General features: G+C 39.3%; 1 protein-coding gene across 1 annotated transcript in view; it reads left to right on the top strand.

Annotated features, from left to right (window-relative positions):
• Nucleotides 1-317: 317 nt before the first annotated feature.
• Nucleotides 318-18,389, top strand: part of RB195_002464 (uncharacterized protein) — a gene marked incomplete at both ends in the record, with an annotated part of 54,182 nt that continues 36,110 nt past the window's right edge. The window contains one exon of the mRNA XM_064199736.1: nucleotides 318-427. Within this exon, the coding sequence (XP_064055617.1) occupies nucleotides 318-427 (110 nt within the window). The remainder of the gene's footprint in view (nucleotides 428-18,389) is intronic.

Genomic DNA, 18,389 nt, shown 5'->3' with positions numbered 1-18,389 from the left:
TCATTTGAATGCAACCCCCATTTGTGCTCACTTCTTCTTCACAACACTTTTTCTATTCAGTTTTATTGATCACAATTCCTTCTTTATATGCAATATGTCAAGTATATATGTACTCTCTTCCTTGCTTATTATTCCTACTGGTGTTCCTTCTTTTTTACGTTTCTTTTATACCTTCGTTAATGTTCTTACGCTACGCGTCAAAGTGATCTTCGTTACGCCTAACATTCACCGTATTTTTCCGCAACTCGTATTTTCGCGCATGAATTTATGAATGCCATAGAGATCGTTGTTATCCGAAACACATTTTTTTCATAAAGATGGAGAGTTCGCTACGATGGCTGTCAGGTGACCATCCCCTAGAAGAGGCGAAGATACAAGCAACGTTACGGTACTTGCGACGATGCAAAACTCTCGAGTGCATATTACGGTAGGTTTATGAATTCTCTTCCTTTTTTGCTTCTTACTTGTACTTCTGCTTATTCTTTGCTCTGGAGTTCCTTATTCTTTGCTGGTCACGATTTCCGTGTCTTTTTGGTACAGATACTCAACTTTGTTGGGTACATTTTTGCCTTTACTATTATTTGTCTGCTCCTATCTGCTTCAAACGCTTGGATCAAATCTAATGGCATGGTGTTGAAAATCCACTGCCGATGAATACATGTGAAAATCCATGAAACCCATCATCAGTTTGCTTTTTCCAAGGAATATACTTTTTTTACTTGTCATAAGAGAAAAAAAAAGCTGTCATCTAGAACAGAACAGATTTTTAAGCCGGAAATCTGTCAGAGACACAATGAACCTGCCTGAAAACAGACAGAGTTTTTAGAGTTTTCCGTAAATTTGCATGGATACTACAATGTGTTTGTGTCGAGATGAATCAGGTATGCGTCGCCTTAAATGCTAGTCATTATTTCACCTTCTACCCTAAATTGAAAATCCTGCTCATGGAGTACACTCGAAATATGCTGCATAACTTAGATCTCATTAATTGAAATTACTTACGATGCTCTTTTTTAAAAATCGTCTTTGAAATCGCTTTGAGAACTGGCCTACTTGGTCATTGAAATGTATCCTCCGAAAAGATTGCAAGATTATAAGATTAATAAATGTGAATAGTAATACGTAGCTGCTTTATTGTTGGTAAATAATGCAGGATAGAAAAAAATCTTAAGAATACTATTTTCAGAAAGAAATGTTGGAAAAAACTGCATTTCGCTTGATTCTGTAGATTTTGATTTTTTTGAGTTTTCATTGCTTGATGCTTCATCCAAGCAATTAATAGTCAACAATGAATCCAACGTAAAAACAAATTTTTAAAAAAAAGTCCGTACCTGCGTAGTGAAGAAAATCATCGTGAAACAGTAAGAAATCAAGGAACTCAAAGAATGATGTGTGCAGAAAGTCCCTGGAACATCCTTGCTCTCTTCTCCAATGATTTCTCTTAGGCTGCAACCAGTTCTGGTTTTACCTTCGTGCCTAGAAACCTAAAGCTGTTTCAAGCACCCATTTTTACACAGTAATTTGTGTAGAAAAGTAATCAGGAACACTAAATCTCTGTGAACTCTCATTTAATTTATGTAAGGCGACGAAATTTTTTAATGATACTTTTCACAGGGTACATGAATCGTTTTTGCCAGCTACAGCTACACCTCACCCTCACAAGGTACAAATCCTAAGGTAAACATTTTCACAAAAATCTGCAAGTGTTCTGATAGAAATAACAGAATGGCCTCGAACAAAAGTGTTTCCATTTGCGTCAATCAAAGCACGAGATGTCTTGAGATGAAGGTCCGCGAATCATCGGACGAGAGAGTAGGGATGTTCCAGGCACTTTCTGAACACATCATTCTTTGAGTTCGTTGACTTCTTACTGTTTCACGATCCCTTCCTTCACTACGCAGGCACGCTCCCACGGGAAATTTGCTCTCTATTAGCAACAAACTGATCCGATCAATAATCACCAACCATCAATTTCTTGATCCTACTATTGAAATATAACGAAAGTTGAGTTATGGTTTGAGGCAATGTGTGGTGGGTAATCCATGTAATTTGAGAAAATGCATTTGTTCAGTTTCCGTAGAGGTCCTTGACATTGCTGTTTTCTGCTGTTATGTAGAGTTCAACGAGAGGAAGCAGCAGGAAAATAAGTTCTATCTTCTCAATGAGTTCTTTTTTCGTTGAATTCGCTGCAGAATAACGGACGGTTTATCTTTGGCTCAATTCGTTTCGTTGTATGTAATGCAGCCATCCTGCAAGCCAGTTCATATTCTGTCTCTTCTTATTTCTCAATGGTTGACAAACACTAGTTTATTCATGACTAACTGTTAGTTCTTTGACCCGGTGATTCTTCCCACAACCTGTCCTGCTGCAAGCCAATTTCTTGTTCACATACTTTGGCATAGAAGCTAGTGTTTACCGTTCGAGATTGAAAAGAGGCCCTTAATCCCCTTAGATTGTCGTTTGAAAGCCTCACCCCCTTGCGAGGAAGTCCGGCAATGGACGATTTTGACCGATACTGCGCCTCTATTTGTAATGAGTGAAAACAATGATATAACTAAGCAACAGTACAATCACATACATTTTTACACAGAAGCACATCCCTATAAAAACACACCGTGTTGCAAGCTCCACACTAGAAGCACTACAGATGTAAAAAAAGCGCCATGCTCACGAAATTTTCCTAAATGAGATCCACAAATGAAATCACGCATTCATTAATGTGTGGAAAATGGTCTATAAGTTGGGAATTGCATCCGAAATCTCTTTATTCCAGACATTTAATCTTTAGATATTTAATTTGATAGTTAAACATTGAATCCATGACTTCTAAACCTACTTCTGGATTAATTCCAAAACTATTTATATTATAGCAATCCAAAATAGCTCCTTTTTGTTCTTCTTGGTTTAGCCTACATATTTCTCGTTCTTGCTGTAAACGCTCTCTTTTTCTACTTTCCGCTAGTATCGCTAATATTAATATTCCGATATGAACTCGGTGTAAAATGTGGTTTTTTTTCAGATTATAAACCTGGTTATTTTCTGATTGAAAGGAGTAATTTTAATTATTCTTTAATTTTCCAATAAGTATTTCTCAATCAGAAAATAACCATGCTTGTAATCTGTAAGCTAAAAAAAACCACAATGTTAGCGAGGAGGAATTTCCATTTTTCTTCCTCGATTTTCCGACAGATACGATATCGACTCCTCGCTGTTCTCCTCTGTTAATTACTTTCATCCATAAGGTGCTCGGAAAATAAAATACTTCTGATTTAGCTATCAAAGCTGATACAGCGTCAGACTTCTAATCTAACGTACGGCGAATAGAGTCCCCAACAGAGCTTGACTTTTGCACGAGGCAAGTGTTCGTATACAATTTATTCGAAATAATAAAGTTCACGATTGCGAAGTAAAACAGTTCAGCGCGGTTATCTACTCGAATGGACTGAAATTAGTTTTTTTTTTGATTTTGGTTCCACTGATGCTAATTTAATTAAGATTAAAATTCTAGGCAGTGTGTTCTCATCTTTCATTTTTTGTTGCCTTGTTGTCGCTAATATCGACTGGTTGAAATCCCTTCTCTTCTTTATTCTTTTGTTCTTCCTTATTTCACGGTCCCATCCTAGAAGTCCCTACACTTTTAGATTTCGTGGTTCTTTTGCGCTCGTGGGCGAAATCAAACTATTCACATCAGATTCAGATTGCAGCAAAGGAATTTTTGAATACTTAAGATCATTTATAAAGGATAAAGTGCTTGGCGTTAATCAATCCGCTTGGGATGAGCCACCGCTCTCTCTTCAATTCAGAATCGTTGGTGGATTAGGAAGATGTGTCTAGCTGCATTGACTTGTGGAGCGTGAGCCAACTGAACTGAGTGTTTTTCTCTTCCCGGACAACCGTGGTATCAATCTATCGACCCTGGCAGGAAATGCAGCAGCAGACAGGGTTCCGTTGTGTTTCTACTTTCAGAAAGCAGAACAAATGGAACCCGTGTAATGAGCAAATAATAATCGAACAAACAAAATTTCTAAAAATGAACGTTCTGTGTTGTGGTACGGGTGAATTGGGTGTGACACTGGGAAGAACATTGGTTGAGAAGGAAGAACTATAGATTCCAAGCAAAAATCGCCATCGAGAGCGCTTCGGGTCCTTCAAAAAGACCTAAGTGTTCTTCTTGAAGATGTGTTGCTGCGTCTTCAAATCATCGTGCGCCGTCCACTGATTACTGATAGGAAATCCCGGTTTCTTTTTAATCTCTGCCATCGTGATGAGCTGTAGCTTCTCAGTATCTCCTGAAAATTAGTCCATTACGAGAAAATGGCAAGGATTCGGACTGCTGTGTTTTCTTCCTGCTATTTTCTTCATCTCTTTTTCGACCACAATTATGGCGCTTTCTATGGAAACGTTTAACCACGCCGCTGTTTTTCAGAATCTTTGGTGAAAATTGCTGTTTTTCTCAAACTTATAGCTGAAACACCATTACTCGGCTGATTGTCAGTTGGTAGCAGAATTTTTCTGTTATGTTAGCAAAAATCCACAAATCCTGACTCTGATCAAAAACAAATTTCAAGAAACGCAGGTAAAAATTATGGCACAATTGAGAGTAACACCTAGTTATGTAATATATAGTAAGCGGATACTTATAGTGGAGTAAAAAGTGCAACGGGGATGTTAATTTTTAAATTTTAATTAGCGAGTCGTAACAACTCGGTTAGTTTCTTCTTGTCCCGTTTTATTTACTAACATCTTATGTTTTATTTACTTATCTCTATTTCCAATATTTCTTCCTTTATTCATTCACCCGAGCGAACGTCTGGGCTCACAGATCACAATATTTTTTAACCCATGAAATATTTCGAATGTTTGAGAGTTTTTTAGAAGATGTAAAATTGTGGTTCGTGTATGTAGTGACTTAACTGTCAAGATTTAATCGTCTATATAGCATAAAGTAACAAATTGGAAATCGTTGAAATTCTAAATTTGAAATTTGGAAGAAAATTAAGATTCGCGTAAACTTTAAGGATACGCGGAAATTCGCGTCAGAGGGAAAAATAGGCGCTTTACATTATATACCGGCTCAATTATTTATATACATATTATTGAATTTTGAAGTAAATTGCAAATTATAAGTGTCAAAAACAATGGCCATCAGTCTAAGGAAGAGCAGTAAAACTGTCATAATTATTGTCGCTTATGTGTTGGTTCCACCAAGTACTAAGTGGGAATGTGAATATAAATATAAATAAGAATGGGTACTGAACTAAGAACTAAACTAAACAAGACATGTGGGCGGATTATAAATAATAGTATAAACCCGAACGCGCTACGCAACGGAACATTCAGAATATCCCTTGCATTGAGTTTCGAAAACGCTTTAACAGTTACTTGTTCAGCTCATACTTTGACTCCAATAATCCATATGCATTTGAGTTATTCGTTGTTCATTATTTGTTGCTAGTATTATCTCTTCGTCATTATTTCATTCTTTTTCCTGGGAATAAAGTAACCCGTCGTCGCGTGGAATTTCAGAAAATCTTGTTATTGAGAACGCATCCGAACCACGTTTTTTGAATTGTTTATCACTCGTTCGAGGAAATACTGCTCTGTTTTTTCGCTCTCTGCTTCACTATGATACGCATGACGGTCTCCAATCCAATCAGTTAACGTAAAAGCCACTCATCTGATGTACTACCATAAATCAGTTGCTACTGTGGTTTAATTTTCTCCCCGTTACCGTAATTACAGAGGCGGCAATATGAGAGATGTACAATCTGCATTGAAAATGAATGCTGATAACAGTTGCTTTCTCAAAATTCCCATTCAAGAGACGAATGAAAATTTCAATTTTTTCCTAGAAAGTTTTGAGTTTTACAGGAGAATTCTGCAACAGATGTCAACTACAACTAAAAATTATCGGATGATTCAGAAGTGAAAGGCGTACTATTTACTGTTGTTAGTCTGAAAGTTAAACTCGTCAAAATTTAAAAATTTAACTTGTACAAAATTCTCTCAAATAGCGTCTACTTTTATGCATATGTAGTTTAGTTGAATCTCGGGGTTTGATCGTTGGATTTTCTCGCTTCAGAAAAGGAATTTGCTAGGCTTTCTGTTGCATTGGGAATTGGAGGAAGGAGAGAGTCAGATGAGAGCTTCAATTGTGTTTCCAAAAAGTTTGCTGAGAAAGAAGTTGAAAATAGTAAAAAGGTGGGACGTTTGAACCAGAAGATGCTCCCCGATTCACTTCTGATAGCAAAAATTCCTGAAATGCGAAGTTTTTGGGACCATTCGATTTCTTTTCGTTTCCACTTTTTTGTAGTACTATTCGGCTTACAGAATCCTGTACTATTTTGTATCGTTATCACTGATGTTGATTTCAACAAGGTTTCTTCTGAAGAGATTTGAGAAGAAATGTGTAATTGTATAGCAGAGGGAGGTTCTTCGATCGAAAACTTTTTATGGCACTGAATAACATTCCCAAAAAGATCGAGATAATTGGGAGGAAGTGAGTCTTCTGGAAGTCCTCGTTCTGAAAATTCAGTCTTCTTTTCTGCGAATCTTTTTTTTTCAGTAGTTAAGGTTATGTTGATTTTGGGAACGATTCTAGCATGTTGAGATGGCGCTCTCGCTGTGTTGTGTGGGAGAAGAAACCTGTGCAGCAACGCCAGCCTTCAGAAACGTAAAAGTTCGACCTCCCTTGAATCGTGACAAGCAGATCGCAACTTGTCGATCGTCAAATGGAAGCAAGAGCCAAGATTGTTGATAAACTTTATTACGGGCGTCGTAAGATCATGATCTGACTTTCCGGGCTCTGACGAAGGCGACGACGCCGAAACCTTGGCAGCCTGCTGGCTCCTTCTTCCATTTGACTATCTTTCAAGCGTATTCAAAAAGTCTTCATTGAAGTTTTTATTTCAAAACGACTCGCATTTTCTCAAAAGTGCAAAAGTTAATTCGGCCCCTTATTAAAATGCAATTCGAATTAGGCACACATGTGTCTAAGATCGTGCTCCTGCGCATTATCTAATGTAGCCAATTTCTCCTATCTGATAACTCGTATATGTAGAAGGTGCAGTACTTACTCGATATCTGTTAATCTCTTTGTTTTCGATGGTTTTTCCTTTCTCAAATGATTTGCCTCCTCAGTTGGTCCCTTTGAGACTTTTTTCACTGTGAATGGAACTCACAATGGCTTCGCTTTAAGGTGAGCGTTTGCGCCTGCTACAATTTACAAAACGTCCTTCCATTGGGTAGGTGGAAGGAAAAAGATCACTCATCTCAGCGACCGAATGTTATAGTAGTAGGATCTAAACGAAATGAAGCTCGGTGCACTTCGACCAATGGCTCAACTTCATTTAGGCCCTCAATATACACCAGTCTGAACGTCCGGCTGAGAGGAGGCTAGAAGCGTCCGAGTAGAAGCGAACAGCAATCTGTAAAAATTAACAGTAGTGACATTTTCTGTAAAATTAGAATGGTTTTTTCTCTACCGATGTTTTCCTCAAAAATGTGGAAAGATTTCATAGATGAAAGTTCCCATAGTTTTCTTCCTAAATGCGCCTTTTTTACATTTGGAGAACGTTAAAGCTTAACTGTACATCTTATGAAAAGATATACCCTCTAATTCTGGACAGGGTTCCGAGTGCTCGTCCATCAGGCGCATGGCGATGGTTCCCCGGTTCAGAGTTTTGCATCATTATAGAGTATTTTCGTGACACACACGGACTAATTGTATTGTTATACAGCATGGTTCTTCTATACCGAAACGAGGTGGCTGTTTCTTCACGCCTCGCGTAAAGCAACTAAGCCCCACTGGTGCTTATAGTAGGTGAAAACAACGCGAAGCTCGGTGCTGTTGCGTATGCTGCTGCACTTGAGGCGGTGCGAGTAGCGTAGCGGTTTAGGATCGAGCGGAGACCCTCATTAGCACCAATCATCGCTGCTGTTCGCTGTGGCCCCACCATGATCCCGAGCTCGTCCGCGCCGCTTGTGCAACTGCACCAAGCTTGACGTCGTTTTGACTTCACTACATCATGGTGCTCTATATAGGTGGTTCTCATGTATGCCTTTGCTACTATTCTTCTAAGCTAGTTATCTTTATTTCTTAGATTTATTTGTTAATGGTTCCACAGTATTTTCTAAAGCGAGTCAAAGAATCACAGAATGGAAAAAAACCGCAAGAAAATATGCTTATTTTTTGGAGAGAGATTTGGTCGCGAACAAGTATTCGTTGTGGCCCACGTTTCTGAGTGATTTTTGAGTAGGCTCAAATCTGTGTTCCAAGTGGTATTCCAAGTCAGTGTTTCTTGCCCTCCGAGACAAGTGTGGTACCAATTCATCGACCCAGGCGGAAGAAGGGCTTGATTGGCATTGGGCGGTTCCAAGCCAACGGTCGTGCAGTCACAGCGGGAACTCTTACCGACTGCGCTGTACCTGTGTATTTGAAATGCTAGTATACTAGAAATACAGTGGCAGGACGTGTTCTGTTGTATTTCTACTCGAACGCCTGCCCCAACTTTAACATTATTAATTTCGAAAGTTTCACATGGATAGCTTTTCATTGAGGGCGATTCGCACTATTGTCGCCGGTCTAGGCCTCCATTGTTAAAACCGTTGACGTTCGATGTTAATTTCGTCATACAGAACTCATCTGTGCCTGGCAGCAGTTCACTAGTCGTTGTTCTACATGTTTTCTGGATGGTTTTGTGCCGGCCTTTCTCCACCGGAAGTTAAATGTCTTGTACTTTTCATGAGAGTAATTACTTATTTAACTAGTGGAGACCAACACAGCTTTTCTCCTTCTGTTAACTGAGCTTCAACGTAGTGTCTGCTGCACGACTCCTCTTCACTAACTTCGTTCGGAATCTTCGTGTGGCTAAAGAGAGTGTCTTGAGTCCTCTACAGATAACTTTCGTGTGCCCAAGTCCTGCTTCACATATTCAAGATTAGTAACGCTTTTGGAAAGGTACGGGTTCAAACTCTTTTTTTCCCGAACGTTATGTGAAGACACAACCAGCTCCTGTCTATACAGAAGAGTGAATATTACGAGATTAATAGAAGTTAAATCTCCTCGAGTGGTTTCCATGTTCGATTAACCTTGAATCTTGGCATGTTGAATACGTAGCTTTCTGTTGATTTGTTTGAGTTGTGCCCAAGATTGGTGTCGATCTTTCCTCATTAACGGCTAGCATTTCGGCAATGTCGCCTCCGTGGGAGCCTGGAAAATCTAAGTCATCACTGATTTTTCTCGGCTCTGTGAGGGCGATAATGCCAGAGGGGTAGCTGTTAATAGGGAGGCGATCTTGCCTACAGTTCAAGCAGTTCAATGAAAAGCAGTTACATTATTGCTCCATCTGTGTCTTAGCGGATCTGTTAGCAAATTTCTCTCTTAAATTACTAGGATTATCAATCAATGTCTTGTTCAGCCTCTAAGAAAGTTCTGAGAAATTCATTATATTTTAAAATATTATTTGCGCCTACTGATATGATATGCTCTCATGCTATTGTTGGACAATCTTTTTTTGTTTGACGAAAACCATTTCGTTCTCGTAGAGTTAAATGAGCCATGGTACTGCAAGACGCGTCTAATTTTCAGGAATGAATAGCGGATCCATAGGCGCTTGCATTTGCGCGAGCTACTACGCTTTGCGCTTGATATGAAGACTGGATTGGAGTGGGGGAATTTTCGCCTCGCAGGAACTACGGATTATCAGTGTCATGAACGCGTTGCGGTCGCCCATGCAAACATAAGTGCCTGCGTCTGTGCGTGGTTTTGTAAGGCTGCGTAACTGTTGTCCGCATAGACTTTGATCAGCTGCCTCCCAGGTGCGCAGTGGTAGCTCGGCTCTGAAAGAGCGTTGGAACCTGGCTGAAAATATGATGCACTACTAGTTTGGAGGAAAAAGAAACTGATGCCGATAGCTTGAATCTCATTTTCGGAGGTAACCTTTTGATGGGCAAGTTTAATCCCTATACTAAATGCCTAAGTTCTCGAGTTCTTCATTCACCTTAGAACCGTAGCCATGGATATTTACCATAGAACAACAGAATAAAGCTGCCACATGGTATAATAGAGATTTCCACGGTTTTCCACCACTTGAATCACATATAAGTCGCCATCTTCTCTATCTTTATGCATTTTGGTACCCACGCATCAATCGACGACCCCCAGCATCCCTTGTTACTTTTTTCTGGCACCGACGCACCAATTTACATAAAACCAACGTATGATTTAAAATGAGTGCTGAACCACAAGCACCTCCAAAGGTAATGAAAGGTGGGAAGAATTTCAGTTAACGTGGAATTATTTCTGCCCTACGTGTGGGCGAGTATACGGCCGTGTAATCACGCACTTTTGTTTGTCAAAACACACTGACAATCTAAGCATTCATGTGCATATCACGTGCGTATGTCATGGTACTACATCTTGCTATTGTTAATTTGTACGCACTTTGATGTACTTCTCAACGAAATTTCCTGGGAGTTTCCTGAAAGTGCACTTTTTGTTTGTACAGTATACGTCATAACTCGTCCAAATCCGCAGTAATCCACAAGGGTTACAAATTTCGTCTTGTGTGGTGCTCTTGAAATCTTCCTCTAAGCTGTTTCACTTCCTCTCAAGAGTCTTCAAGCTCTCATAATTTTTTTTTAAATCCTTGCTGTTTTTGAAATAAATTTATTTTCCGTGAAACCGCTTCTCTTCAAAATCTGAATGACTTTTCGTTTTGTTCTTATACGAAGCACTACTTATCCACCGTTGGAAGATTTTTCGAAACTAAGCAATTAAGAAATTTTGTATGTAGTCGCTTCTTGCTCTGCCATTAAGAAGGATTGTTTCTCAGAGAAAAAAAGACTCTGTTTTCCTAAAGTTTCGCCATCCCGAATAATGATGAATGGGTCAGATTTCATGGTCTTACAAAGCTTTTGATGCGATTCTTAGCTTTTAAGGGTTTCGAAAGGTTTTGGAGTTGCGTGAAAGAATACCACCATGGTTTCTAATTTGAATGAGAAGCACTGCAGCGCGCACGTTACTACATTGTGCTGTGGTCGACTACTTCCAGTTGATTATTTCTGACTCTACATATATGTTGTTGAACAGATGGTGTGCTTTTCTGAAGCCGAATAGGAGAATTGCAACAAATACAAGGACATTTGCTCAGTAGGATGCGAGCGCTTCAAGAGCTTTTGAATATTTTTTTTTATTTTTCATAGAATATTTTAGCGAAGTCGGAATACTCACATTATCTCAGAATATTCTTGCACCTGCATTAATAGTTGTCGTTTACGAATATAAACACGAATGCGAAGAAATATAAGAATAGTTACGTTCGACTCAGTATGCACGCACTTTCTTCTGTCAAGTAATTTGCTACTTTCCCTACATGTTATATCAGATCGTATGTACAGCAGGGTTTGCTGTAACAACTGTCAAATTATCGTAGATTGGCGCCATATAACGCACCTTTTTCTATTTTTATGGATACTGACTTAACAGCGGAATTTGTAGCGCAACCAAAAATGAAAATGGTGGTATGAATTAGTGCAGGTCAGGAATTTCCTCTGAAAAAAAAACTCTCGTAGGGAACAAAAATTGAAACTGTACAGGCCAGAGCAGCACTTTCGTAATCTCCGCTGTCAAAACCCTAAAAAATTTCACAAAATTTAAATCTCTTTCTGAAGAGAAAACACCTATCAGCACAAGATAAATGCAGCATTTATCTGGTTTATCCGCCCAACCAAGCTTTTCATCCCTCCGGCTTCTGGATGGACTGGTATCAGACTTGTCTGGGAAGATAAAACACCCACTTGACACATCGGCTAGCCCCACGAATCATTCTATAGAATGCAGACGCGTATATGAACCTTAAACAATTCTGAATTGAAGCAACGCGTTGGCGTATCAGAAGCGGATTTATTGACGGCAGACACTATACCCCCTTATCCTACTTCATAACTATTTTACCCATCCACCCAAAGGTCGCAGACAAGTTATTTTTTTTTTCTCAGAAACACATACAACTAATCGTTGTAGTTCTTCTCAGCACTACAACTAATCGTTCTGAGAAACATCTGCTATAACCTATCGTCAGCACTTTCGTCACTGTCTCTCTCTGCCTCTCTCTCTTCTCTTTTTCCGTTCGGCTACTAGCCCACTTCACATTTTTCTCACTAATAACTCGAAATTCGAGTTGAACTAAGAAGCGAAATTGACGAGGTCATCTCGCGATTTTGTGGCTTTCTATTTCTCTGGTAGGTTGTACAATTCCTTTTCACTCTCTCTGCGAATGCACTTTCCCTAGACGGAGAACATTAAATAAAAATAAGAAGAGAACGGTTTCTGAAAATAAAAGGTAGATAGGAGGTTAGAGGAGGGGAAAAGAAGCAGTCTCATTTGAAATACTCTCTATATAGATACTGCACTGTCTTTGATTGAAGATTCTTCCCTTTTTTATTTCCAAACTATGTCTTCATTATTTCGATGACATGATGGTAGTCTATGATGCCATAATAAAATAATCGTAACTGTGAATCCTTCTTTCCGGCGACATTTTGATCTATTCGAATTTCTGCAGTTGTGGTTTTCTTATGGTACTATGTAGTTTGCCAACTTTTCTTTAAATCCATCTCCCTAGCTTCCGTAGTAATAATAACAATAATAATCGTAGTAATGAAAGCGATAAAATGGGATGGGACAGGTCACATAGCTTTGTATTGATACGCCGCGTTGCAGTAGTACCGAGCATTAACTCCAACTGAATTTGTCAAGAAATAAACGAAACGTTGTGAACCATTTTATGGTCATGAAAACTTCTGTGTTTTTTTTTGTTTTTTCACTCCTCTGTACTCCATTCGTCAGGTTGGTAATATTCTTTTTTTCGGAAACTGGAAATACGAATGAAACCGTCCGCTTAAAGGCACCACCCCACGAATCTGAGGTGGTACGGATTTCAGGTGGAGTATTCGTATACGGGATGGGAGACTATGGAGAGGGGGGTGATTCCGTCCATTTCTTTCTAATTGCCGTAAACAACGGCCCGGAAAATACGGCTTCGAGCGCTCCGGCGCTACTAGCTATTTTCTACAACGAGTTCGATTGGAGCGCGCCAGCCTTGTGCGCGCCGCATCTTTTGGGCCGTTTTTTACGGCAATTAGAAAGAAATGGACACAATCATCCCCCTCTTCATAATCTACTATCCCGTACACGAATACTCCACCTGAAATCCGTACACCTCAGATTCGTGGGGTGATGCCTTTAAATAGTAGCGAACAGTTACAGTGATCAAACCTGGGACCTTGTTCTCATCACTACAATGATGATGTTCATGTCTTTCATGTCAGCACGTTAATCATGGTTCAAATTATTCTTTCAAGTTTTTATGGTATCGAAGGAATATGTGTAAAATCCAGTTTGGGCACCCTCCAAAAATGTCGCAGCAAAAAGACAACTGAAGCCGTTAGGAAGAGAAACATGGAGTCATCACTTCAACTCATCACCATTTCATAAATGTTAAAATTCCTAAACAAAAAAAACGAACTAATCGTTCTTAGAAAAAATACACTTTTAATTTTACGATTAAATGCCACTGCATTTAATTTCTATTGATCAGTGAACGCGGACGAAGCAGCACCACTAAAATTCTGATGTTCGGCGTTAGTCGGACGTTCAGACTGGTTACATTGTAATTCTTAGGGCAATTTTTGTATTTTTCTTCCGTAAAAAAGTACTCACAATTTTCCAAATTTGAATTTAAAAAATTGATTTTCTAGAGGTTCTTTCAGATCTTTATTTCTATTCCTCGATTTGCTTGAGGTTACTTGAACTTTTCCATCTGTTAACTAATCAAGTATTTTTTTCTCGTCTGAAGAAGGCACTACTATATCATTGTTTAGCATATTCATTAAGCATTCAGAGCTTGCCACGGCGTACTCCCTTTTACAATCGCTAAGAGATTTTTCCTTTCCAAGATAAATTTGGGATACTTATGCAAATTGAAATGCCATCGGGATACAAAGACATTCTTGAAAATCCTGTTGACATTTCACTTTCAATTGGATTTTCCATTCAACGGTTCTTTTGGGTGGAAATTTTTGCAACAATAACTATTGAAGCTTTCGGAGGGTGGATTCAGTTTAAATTATGGTGCAAGCGTTTCCTAAAATCCTAAAAGTATTGCTGATTTGATCATTGTTCATTAGTGTGTTGATCTTGAAAACGCCAATGGAGAAAACCTTTATTTTGTAATGTTTGAAAATATATACTAGTAATCAGAGGAGAATTCTATGCATCTGAAGAAAATAGAATGAAAATGTCTTCTGAAAAGCTTTTTTCTTGTTTTGGAACGAATTTTAGAGGAGCTCGAGCAGTGCTCAGGAAATATGTGCAAACTCATCCAAGAAACAACTTGCATTGATGAGCAGGAGTCATGTTCAAGTATTTAGATATGTTGGATAGGAAAAGGACAAAGTAAACGGCGTTTATCAGTCGGGTAGAAGAAATCCGGTGCCAGGGGTGCTGGAAGAAGAAGAAGCGACATCATAAGTATCGCCCACCAGTAGGTCACGCACCAACAATCAATTAAAGGCACTACCCCACGAATCTGAGGTGGTACGGATTTCAGGTGGAGTATTCGTATACGGGACAGTAGATTATGGAGAGAGAGGTGATTCCGTTCATTTCTTCCTAATTGCCGTAAAAAACGGCCCGGAAGATGCTGCGCCGCATAAGGGTGGCGCGCTCCAATCGAACTCTTTGTAGAAGATGGTGCGCCAGAACGCCCGAAGCTGTATCTTCCGGGCCGTTTTTTACGGCAATTAGAAAGAAATGGACGGAATCACCCCCCTCTCCATAGTCTCCCATCCCGTATACGAATACTCCACCTGAAATCCGTACAACCTCAGATTCGTGGAGTGATGCCTTTAAAGGATGAGGTGTGGATAAAGTGTCTGGTGTCCACCAATTTGCTTCGGATGCCCCTACGCGTTCACTTCGATTCAGAACAGCTTACGGTTGATGAGTGCCTGTCTTGCCTCTAGAATGACTTGTGGGGGCGGGCCGACCTGTCAGTTAGTGTTTCTACCATCTCAGACAATTCATTTGTCAATTTGTCAACCCCGGAGAGGTAGGAAGCTTGGCTGACACCAGGGCGATTTCGAACCATCGATAGCGCACTTGCAGTTCGACTTCGCTACAACCGCCTTTTGAGTTCTAACGTGTTCACGTTTAAGCCTACAAATGTATTTGTAACCTTTCTGTAAGTTCCCTTGTTTTTAAAAACTACTTGGAAAGTTTCAAAAGAGTTGCTGACACTCACCTTCTGTGCGTTTCTGCCAGTTTTCTTCTCTTCTCATTTTTTCTTTCTATTCACTTGACAGCTCGCCCCGTTTGCCATTGTAAGGCTGAACATGCGCGCATAAACGGCGAACGATTCCGAACTGAAGTCGAATCGAGCGCCCCTATAGCGATTGATCAGCACCGTACTCTTTATTCTTCGTCCTCCTCTTTCTATACAGCCGCTTTTGATCTCATATCTCCTCTCTGTGGATTTTTCTACTTCTTATTGAAGGATAAGTATATCGCGTTCTTAAAAATTACACCCCACCCCCGGCAAATCGCAACTCGTTGCTGAAATTCTGCGAAGAATGGCGATTTCTTATGTTGCGACTCATCATCAGGGTTGCACTTCTGAAAACATATTCCATTCCATGTAGTCCCCTCCAAAACCACATGGTTATTGATGATGCTCGATTCGTCTACGTCAAATCTTGGGATTCATATTCAAGTTTTTTTCTAACTCCTCAGGGATGCCATTTTTGGCATGATTTTGAGAGTGTTATGCCTTACGATCCCTGTAGAGCGCTTTATCACCGTCATGTTACACCTTTTTTTGTTCTGGGGACTGGTTGATGGCTATTTCGACGCGGCGGACAATTCCAAAGTATCAGTATCCAAAGTAAGGACCTTCTCATTACACGTACACATGCTAGTTCAGTTGGAATAGGTACCTATCTGCATCGCAGTTAAAAATTGATTTTTTTCTTGAAGTACAAATTCTGTTATAGCAGAAAAAAATCCATTAAAGAGAAGAAATAACGCGAAATCACTCAAACCCGACAAGAATCTATAAATCTTAAACGTTTTCGCAACGAGGTTGTCCGAAGTCCTTTCGAGATCTTGGGATTTCTACACATTTACCCTATTCTCAAAAACCAGCAATTTGCAATTGGAGATGTAACATACATCTCGAAGAGGACAAGTTCTTTATGTTTACTTAAATAACCAAAAACTTCTAATGCGATCTTAAGTGATATGGAATGTGTAACTGTGCATTCTATGTTCCTGAACAGCAGTTCGTAGATCATTTTCCGTCAAAGTGAGAATTTAACCTCATGCTGATCGCACCAAGTTAGCGCATATGAGGCATTTTTGTTGGGGAGAGAGGAATAAATATTTGTCGGTTTTGCATTGAAAAGTTTATATATAGTATAGTTTATATACAGCATAGTTTTACACAGAGGTCACAAAATCTGACTACATGAAATACTGAATGTCTTAAAATTTTTTGCTTTACACTTTTTGTTCCTAAATTTCCTTTCTTCTGTCGTCTGCTTATCTCCAGAAATAAAATATGAAGCGATGATGAAAGGAACAAGAAATTAGAAGGGAGTTCGGCTATGAACGCAGCGGATACATTCCCTTCTAAGTAGTTTCTGTACTTCCACTCATATCTATGCATTTATTTTTCTTCTCTCCCTTCTTTGTTTGTGTTTTCTTCTTTCCTTTCTCCACTTGTTTCTAGTTCTCATTTTTTTTTTCGTTCTAAATAGTTGGTTAATTCGGGTTAATAACAGGAAATCTGTCTTCATATTTTGAAGAGAAAAGGAGAGCAAACTCTTGGCTTTTCCGTAGAAAACATCTCGGAACAATGCTAGAGCCGACGAAATTTTTTTGTAAACAATTGAATATGGATTTAAAATGTCCGTGGTTTCAATTGAAAATAGCTTCGGAAAATTTTTACCCACCATATTCTCTCTTTTTTTCTAGCTAGAACAATTAGAACATTTTGCTGCTTTTCGCAAGAAAAGGATTTTGGCAATCTCGGGCAAGGTTAAAAACAATCTTCCATGGAAAGAATCCATGTAGGCGTAGTTTTTTGTAGTATAATACTAATCACACGGTTTCGCGTTGCCTGCCTCCTCAAATTACTTTTTTCATTCAAGAAGAAGCCACGAGAAGGAAAACAGAGGAAATTTCAAGTGATGGGCAATACATACACTAAGCTGAAATAACTTATTAGGAAGAAAGGTCGTAAAGGTGAAAGCAAGGGAGAAAATTCTGTCTTTTGGCTTTTTTTTTCAAAGATACGACGGTAATTGCACTGCTCGCGAATAATACGTAGTCCACAGAGTCATTTTCGAGTTAGGATATGCTTTTTTCTCGTCTGGGTTGTTACCTTCCTTTGATGTCATAGATCTTTTTATTTGTTTCCTTTTCCCATTACATTTGCCTCCGGCGATAGTTAACTACACTCAGTTGTCGAGAGAATTGTGCGCATTCGCAGTTCCTGACAAGAACGAGGCTCTAGTACAGGTAAAATTGCATGAGATAGCCCTTTCCTACACAAAATCTGTTTTTTTCTGTACTTTTCCCTGTTGGAGGTGATGTGCCTGAGAAATCAAAGGCAACGCCTTCACAGACACTTTCTGACAATCCCCAAACCCCAGAAGAAAAAACAAGGGCGGCTTGTTAGCAGTATGTAATGCGTCTCTCCGCCTGAGTACCGAAGTGAAAACTAAGAAGAACGCTTCGATCTTTTGAATAATAACCATTTATAACCACTAAATCTTTTCTCGTCATATGGGTTCTAAGTGAGGCATGTGAAATGAGTCGGCTTTTCCTCTCACTTGCCGCTCGCCGCTCACATCTTCAGTAAATATCTTGGAAGAATCAGCCAGCGATAACAAATTAATTATTTTCTCGAGCAGTTTTTCTTCTTCAGATGTTTATGATGTCTCCTCGTGACTCCGGTTCATAGTATTTGTTCGCTTATAGTCGTGGTTGAACAGCATGCTACCATGTTCATTTGAATGAGTGTTTTTGAGGTAGCATAACACAGAAGTAAGCATAAAGTACCTCGTAATAAGTGCAATTGTCAACATACAGTAACTATACTGTTGCATTCTTTGTTTGACATGAAGAAGCAGCACATCACAGCTCATATGAGAATTTTTGAGTGAGATCATCTGATTTTACATAGTCTGCATGCCAGAACTTCTCAACTGTTCTTTGACCTAATTCCAAGTTCCTTCTGTGACGAATGATAGAGTGGTGCTCATTACTATGTGCATTCTATTCACTGATGTTAAAATATAACGTTCGCTAACAGTAATATTTTACT

This window comes from Necator americanus, chromosome IV (genome assembly GCF_031761385.1).
Source record: "Necator americanus strain Aroian chromosome IV, whole genome shotgun sequence".
Taxonomy (NCBI): domain Eukaryota; kingdom Metazoa; phylum Nematoda; class Chromadorea; order Rhabditida; family Ancylostomatidae; genus Necator; species Necator americanus.
The sequence above is the reverse complement of the archived record's forward strand: the minus strand, read 5'-3'. Positions and strand labels throughout refer to the sequence as shown.